The sequence below is a fragment of the Pimephales promelas genome, chromosome 20 (genome assembly GCF_988280905.1).
Source record: "Pimephales promelas chromosome 20, fPimPro1.hap1.1, whole genome shotgun sequence".
Taxonomy (NCBI): domain Eukaryota; kingdom Metazoa; phylum Chordata; class Actinopteri; order Cypriniformes; family Leuciscidae; genus Pimephales; species Pimephales promelas.
Window position 1 is genome coordinate 14904813 of NC_142788.1, and position 8054 is coordinate 14912866.

The following is an 8054-nucleotide window of genomic DNA, read 5'->3' on the forward strand; positions in this document are numbered from 1 at the left end:
CAATAACATTAAAATTTCTGATCAACTTTTGAACAGTGTGCATTGTGATTTCATCAGACGTGGTCAGTTTCATGTGGCTCCTGAGTATTTAGTCACATGGCATTTACAAGAAACAAACAGTGTTGGCCTAAGTGTCCATGAACAAAGATAGAGATTTATCGACCTGTTTAGAAATTCTAGGCTAGAACGTGGCATTATGTCGACATGAAGTCGTTGAAGTTTTCATCAAGTTCATAAGTATTTTGAGTACCATGGAAACACTAATCCCGATCCATTCCGGCAGGCTCATTTGTCTTCTATGGATAAGAGCAAACAACCTCACATTGAATAGTTTGTTAATTGGTGTTTTTTTTTTCTTCTTTTTTTTTTTCAATAAGTCTTCCCAGATCAATAGACAGAAGAGAGAAGCAAAATGTTACATCAGGAGATGAGAAAGGTCTCATGAACCTTTAAAATTAGAAGCATATGATATATGATATCATTTTATAGCATAGTTAATATAGCAACAAGCAGCCCAGGCTTATTGGAAATATGTGACTCTGGCCTCATTTCTGCAAAACCTAATAAGTGCAATCCGGGTGCATTTTGCTGTACTTTTCAGGTGATGTGTCCATAAATGGTGCTATGAGCGATATTGTTTTATTTTTCTACATTGCAGATGTGGGTTTATTAACCAGAGAGGTGGCCAAAAAGGCCAAAAAGTTGATTTTAAACACAGAGCAAAGACTACAGACAGAATTCAAGTCTTGAATTCTGCACGCATATCAAAACTGAATATTTTAAAGAGTGTAAAAACAATATAGAAAATAGCCTATTCTAAATTAGGATGTTTTTTGACATTAGCCTATAAGTATTCTCTGCTCCCTTTTACCTAAACTCATTACTTCAGACTTACGTGCCATCCAGAAACTTGAGCTCTGCAAGCAAACGCCGTCTTGTGGTGCCACCTCAAAGTGGCACAAAATCTCTTGAATCGGCTGAAGACGCATCTTTTTCGGCAACGCTTGATACTAATACTAACACTTTATCTTTTTTTCTATATCTATTATCTACACGTAATGCGTTAGCTTAAACTCGGAAGGGTCATAGCACTTGCATATTGTTGTCCTAGTTTAACTGTTACTATTGTTTAAGTCGCTTTTTGCTAAATGAATTAATGTAGGCTAAATGTAAAGTGGACCTCAAAGAATAATGCTGTCCATGATCCCTTTATGGCACGTATCACAACAGTTTTGTGTGTGGTTGAAATAAATTTAACCCTTACACCAAACCCTACCCTAAAATTAAAAATAGGCTACATTTGCTGAGGCAACCATGACATTTTGGCTTCCTTTCCTTATGAGGCGTTATTCTAGTGACTTTATTAATCGATATTATTACCCCATAATCATTATTTGTGTGAAAACTGAAGAAAAGCTGCCTCTGGTGTTTATGACAGATGGAATCTGCAGTGAAACGCACAAGTAGGCTACATTTTGCAGAAATGTAGCCAGACTCACATGCATATTTCCAATGAGCCTGGTTGAAAATGTTCCATTAAATGCCGTCCAATGTTTTTATCTTCTGCCTAGAGGAGAATATGCCTTGTTTACAGCTGAATCAATGCCGCATAACTGAAATGTTAATTGTCGGGAATGGATGTGAGCCAGACAGGCTGGGAGCTTGTTAAATCCGTATCTGCGTGTTGGCACCATGAGTCAGTCCAGACATCAGTGCGATGCAGAATTGATTTAAGAGCCTCTCATCATATAGAACAGAGTCAGAGCTTATAATTGGCCAGTGAGGGTTTCCATGCTAGGCTGTTTGAGCCAGTAGCCCATAATTGTGAACAAGCGTGTGATATTTTGATCCACATATCCAAAGAAGAGGAGGAGGCATCTGGCAGATGATTCGGGATGAAATGCGAGTTTCATCACAATGTCCACTCAATGCGTCTGTAATAAACTTACGGCCCTTGCTGCATTGAAACGAATCCTCACCTGCATTGGCCCTTATGGACAATAACACACGCTCTTAAACCCAGCTAGACAGAGAAGCACAATGAGATCATTCTCTGTGACAACCATCGTTTATCGCAGATAGACACATTCCCAAGACTGGATGTGAATCTCGTCAACAGTAAGTCGATGTCATTGATTTGTAAGGGTACGGAGCCAGGGGCATAATTGAAGTTTGCAGCATGTTCCCCCTGTGTGTTCAAGTGTTTGACTTGTGGAGACAGAATACAGCAGGGGCTTCGCAGGTGATGGGAAAATCAAAGGCCAGCGGCTCCAGTGTTTGGAAAGGAATGTCAAAAAGTCAATTGCAGCAATGTGACCCAATCACAATCAATGCAACATGACAGTCAACTGCAGAGCTTTTCCTTTGGAGCCCAGCTATAACATCAAAATTACAAGGACACAGGATCACTCTTAATGTCTAATGCCTGTCATTCTGGTCATGCATGCAATTGCAATTACAGTGACAAAATCAACTTGACTAGCATCCAATGGCACAAGATATCCTTACAGATGTCAGGTAATAGAGCACAGTAACTAAAAGTGTGTGACTGCCATCTAGTGTCACTATTTAGAAGTATCGGGGGAAATTTAGCTGTTTTGGAACACTAACTGGTTTCTTCTAGCTGGTTGTTGGCTTTTCTTACCATCAGGTGGTGAAGCTTTACGATTATTATTATTATTATTATTCACTTATTTACTGATTTTTTGTGTGTGACTTGGTTGTCAACAAGCTAATGATCAACATCTTAAGTGTTGTTGCTGTAGCAGGCCCTATATTTAAGGTAACTGGAGAGACTGAATGTGTGTTAAGATAATTATAACTGATTATATAAATATGTATATGTATTATTTAAATATAATACTTATTTAGTAATTATCCAAAGACAGGATGCATGCAAATATGGTGGCTTGCCTAATAATAATAATAATAATAATAATAATAATGCACTTTAAATGTGACTGGCACTATGTAACTGCCAATTGTAAGTATGGTTTAAATAATTAAGTCATCCATCCAGGAAATGTAGATCTTATAATCTAGAAATAAATGCTGGGATATTATGCGGAAAACGTAATGCACGCTGCCCTCTTCTGTCTGCTGCGTGCAATTACCGATAAATGTCTAGTGTTGTTAAAGGGTTAGTTCACCCAAAAATGAAAATTAAGTCATTAATTACTCACCCCCATGCTGTACCAACCCCGTAAGACCTTCGTTCGTCTTCGGAACACAAATGAAGATATTTTTGATTAAATTTGAGAGCTGTATAACTACCACATTGGCTCCTAAGGGACTGCCTCTTGACGGCCCAGAAAGTCAATGAAGAAAATGTTTAAATATCCCAAGTGACTACCGTGGCTCAACTATATGTTTATCAAGCGACGCGAATACTTTTTGTGCGAAAAAACAAACAAAAATAACGAGTTTATTCGACTATTTCTTTTCTTCCTTCTAGGCCAGAAACGAGACTTCCTTAGATTTCCACGACGCATGCGCGAGAATTGCGATCTGCTTACACCAGCTTACACAACACTATCTCACGACCAATTCGTACGAATTCGACGCATGATTAAAAAGTGTCTAATTAGTACTAATTCGTACGACCTCACTCGTACTAATTCGTACGATTTGTCTAAACCCACGTGATGGTTAAGTTTAGGGGCGGGGTAAGGGGTAGGTCATTCGTATGAATTCATACGAATTGGCCAATTCGTAAAATATGTACGATTTAGCAAAATCGTATTAATTCGTACGAGTGAGGTCGTATGAATTGTTACGAATTAGCCACTTTTTAATCATTCGTCGAATTCGTACGACTTGGTCGTGAGATCGGGTTGGCTTACACTACTTCAGATCGCAATTCTCGCGCATGCGTCGTGGAAATCTAAGGAAGTCTCGTTTCTGGCCTAGAAGGAAGAAAATAAATGGTCGAATAAACTCGTTATTTTTGTTTGTTTTTTCGCACAAAAAGTATTCGCGTCGCTTGATAAACATATAGTTGAGCCACGGTAGTCACTTGGGATATTTAAACATTTTCTTCATTGACTTTCTGGGCCGTCAAGAGGCAGTCCCTTAGGAGCCAATGTGGTAGTTACACAGCTCTCAAATTTAATCAAAAATATATTCATTTGTGTTCCGAAGACGAACGAAGGTCTTACGGGGTTGGTACAGCATGGGGGTGAGTAATTAATGACTTAATTTTCATTTTTGGGTGAACTAACCCTTTAATACACACACAGACACACATCACGTCACACATTTATTTATTTATGTTTTATTTATTTATTTATTTATTGTGCAACCAAGTTACCACTATTTTATTCTTTCAACACTATGTATATGGCAATGTAGCCTAGCTGATGTTCGGTTCGTAATTTATGATATAGCTTCTTAGGTTATTGCAATATGTGAGCGACTTGGATTGTGACATTGTGACTTGCTTCAACTTTACTCTCCCTAATTGTATGTATGGTGTGACCTCGTGAAGTTCCACATAAACGTGAGGTTGAGTTCTGGGAGCTTACATTTACATTTTGTGTGCAAATAATGATAATTGAAAAAGCTGACACCCATCATTTCTAATAGGCCAAACAAATAAGATGAATGATAATGTAAGTACAGTACAGTGAGGCCATGCATTTATTTAAAAAGGCGTTGCACACGCACCCAGAGAGAGAGAGAGAGAGAGAGAGAGAGAGAGAGAGAGAGAGAGAGAGAGAGAGAGAGAGAGAGAGAGAGAGAGAGAGAGAGAGAGAGAGATTCTGATGTAGATAAATACATTAGATGATGCACACTTTAAAACGTTGGGCCGTTAAAGAGTCCAGGAACACTATTAATATTTGATAGGCTTTCTACATCAGGATTTAAATGAAAGACAATTGATTTATTCCATTTTATTTAGACCTAGTATTTAAAAAGCCATATAATAGTATTCAGCTTCACTGTATCGATCTACATGACCAACATCTCTTCATATACACAAACAAAAATATTTCACATTTATATTCATTCATTAAAAGAAAGGATAATGCACGTTTAAACATCTGTCTCAAACGTGCTATTAATGATGCTGGTCCGGAAGGGATGACGTTTCTTGTGACAAAAGCCGGTCTATACAAATATACACACGAATCCAGGAATCCAGTCCCTGCTGTTTGAGAAACACATGATGTCATCCCTTATTTCAATTTTTTTTTTTTTTTTTTTCATTCCTAGGTCAAGTGTTCAGGGCACTGAAGCACATTTCCAAATATCACAGAGAGAGCACAAGAGGGAGACAAACTCTCACTTTAGAATTTAGTGTCAGGAAAATACTTTCTTTTATTATTGGGGAGCCAAACAGGGACAGGAACATCTGAAGTGGACACAGTGATTTGCTGTATTTTAATCAGTGTTTACGAGCGTGAATCTAATTGGGCAGAAACTACAATTACTGAAGTGGAACGACAATGATTTCAAAATTAAATTGCCTACACGGGCTGAACAGTTTTGTGTTGAGTTCAGTTTTGATTCAGTTCAGTTTTGATTCAGCCACAAACTACAGAATCATTACAATATAAAATATTAGAAATTTGTTTAACATATAATATTTGTTCAAAATATATTTGTTATTATTTATTTAATTCCAATTGCCAAAACCCGCATCCTGTTTGCTACCTTAATTCAAATACAGGAATCGAACTGGAATTCAGTTCCGAATGGTGCACACCCCCGTCATTCGCCCCTTCAATGTGTGTTAAATTCAGGCTGGTCTGCATTCCAACATCTTCTTGAATGCTTTTCTGAAGCTGTCGTCCAGGAAGGCGTAGAGGAACGGGTTCAGACAGGAGTTGGCGTAGCTCAGGCTGGTAATAAAGTACGAGATGCCGATGAGAAGCGGTGTGGTCCGAAGGTCTGTGGTCAGCGCTACGATGGTGCTGAGGTGAAAGGGCGTCCAGCAGAACAGGCACACGGCCAGTACAATAAACACCATGATAGTCACCTTCTTCTTGGCTTTGTCCAGCGCTTTGGCGTTGGTGTTCAGACGCATGTTTCTTAGTTTGTACAGCATCATGATGTAAAGAATGCAAATTGTAGACACCGGAATGGCGAAGCCCAGTATGAGGGTATATATCCGGCTCGCTTTGAACCATAAACTTTCAGGACTTGGGAAACTCAGCACGCAGCTTTTCCTGTCGAAGTCGTCGGGACTGATGTAGACTCCTGCGAAAACGGTGAAGGGCATGACGATGAGGATCACCAGCATCCACACGCACAGACTCACTATCTTGGCTGCCCGGTATGTGCGGTACGGCATGCGCTTGGAGCGCACGGTCGACAGCACCACCAGGTACCGGTCCACACTCATAACAGTCAGAAAGTATATGCTGGAGAAGATGTTATAGTGATCAATGCTTAAAATAATTTTGCAAAGCACCTCGCCGAACGGCCAGTAGTGTAACAGATGCTCCGCTATATTGATGGGGAGCACTAAAGTGAAGAGGTCGTCGGCTATCGCCAAGTTCAGAATGAACATATTGGTCACCGTCTTCATTTTGGGTGCTTTGAGTATCACATATATGACCGCCGTGTTGCCCGTGAGACCTACGGCACATATCACGGAGTAAATGACCGGGAGAACCACGTACAGATCTGCGTAAAAGAAGTAGTCAGCCGGCGGCGTGCAGTTCAGATCGCTCCGGTTGTGATAGTACAAGTCCATGCTGTGGTTGCATGTCGGGTTTGGGATGAAGGGACTCGTGATGTTCTCCATACTGTAACAACTGAGCCTCCGGGGATAAGTGCTTTACTTTATAAAGCTGCGCTCTCGCTTTCGCAGATCTCTCCACGAGTCTAAGGTGGTCTATGTTTTTCATCTGTCTCTTTGCGCGTCACGAGATCTGAGAGCGATACAATACATTGGCATCCTGCAGAAAACAGACTGTGCAAACAAATGTACGCTGAGAAACTTAGAACATAATGTGCAAAGTATGTATACAACTCAGAATGTAATCATTAATTTAATTAAAACAACATAGCATGCAGAAAAAATGTAGCCTATACATATACGAATTGCAAATGCTGCTTTTAAAAGCAAAGAAGCAACAGCTAACATTGAAAAGGTGCGAGGTCTTACCGTGTTGGATATTCTTTCTCCGTGCGCGCGCTGTGCCCTGTATGCGCCAGGCAGCGTAGCTCGCGCTTTCCCCAACAAGTAGGAAAGAAGTGCGACTGGTGACGTCACATTCTACCGCGCGCTCTCTGCAGATCCTTGAAAGAGTCACGCATTCTGTTTGATTGTTTATGTGTGGGTAGTTGACATGTCCTTTGGTAAATTATTTTAAACAGTAATTTTGTTATAATTATTAGCTATACATCTATTGCGATATAAGTAATAGAACATCTATTTAGAACATCAAATTGAAAGGCAAAAAGCTGTTTAAAATTGTGTGTGGGGATGGGGTGGAGGAGCAGTTACAGCATTTTAATTATAAAATGCACGTGTTAATATAATTTTGTGCCTAAAATTATGAAAAGCTCACCTACATGGAATGAGTCAAGTAAGTTGTTTTTTTTTTTAGTTTTTTTTTAACAAGCTAGATAGGACGTGTTGTCCAGCGATTGGCTGACTAAATCACAACCAGTTATCATAATGGTGAACCTTGTTGTGTTTACAAGTTGTAACTTTGGCTGTTTGGCAGGCATGAGGCGTTTTGGATAAAAGCATGAACACTTCTTTTTTGTCCCAGATATCGAAAATAGATTATGATTATTATGATTAGTATTTTTCACCAGCAGCTTTAGCAGAATTATTTTAATTAGTCTGCTTTTGAATTATTGGTACTATTTCTTGTGGAGTGGATGGTTCAGTGAGTTCATGCATGTGTAAGAAAACCGCTTAAAGGTCTTCTGAAGAAGTTAAATTCTGACCCACAGTATATTCACTCTGTTGCATATTCCTTTCTTCAGTGCCAATACAGGTTGCTACTCTTGAAGAGGTTATGATGACTAACTAAAAATGGTATTACAGACTACAGTGACTAAATATAAAGCTTTGTCTCTCTTTTCTCATATTC

At 39.3% G+C, this 8054-nt stretch overlaps 1 protein-coding gene across 1 annotated transcript; it reads right to left on the reverse strand.

The window, feature by feature from the left end:
* Window positions 1-4877: 4877 nt before the first annotated feature.
* Window positions 4878-7244, reverse strand: npbwr2b (neuropeptides B/W receptor 2b). The gene is made up of 2 exons (XM_039651441.2): window positions 7115-7244; window positions 4878-6919 (listed from the first exon to the last, which is right to left on the reverse strand). Exon 2 carries the CDS (start codon window positions 6749-6751, stop codon window positions 5741-5743), a length of 1011 nt encoding a protein of 336 aa, XP_039507375.1. The 5' UTR covers window positions 6752-6919; window positions 7115-7244; the 3' UTR covers window positions 4878-5740.
* Window positions 7245-8054: the final 810 nt, after the last annotated feature.

Bases quoted from the DNA above. Each gene is read 5' to 3' on its own strand.
- npbwr2b (XM_039651441.2), bottom strand. From the start codon at position 6,751: ATGGAGAACATCACGAGTCCCTTCATCCCAAACCCGACATGCAACCAC.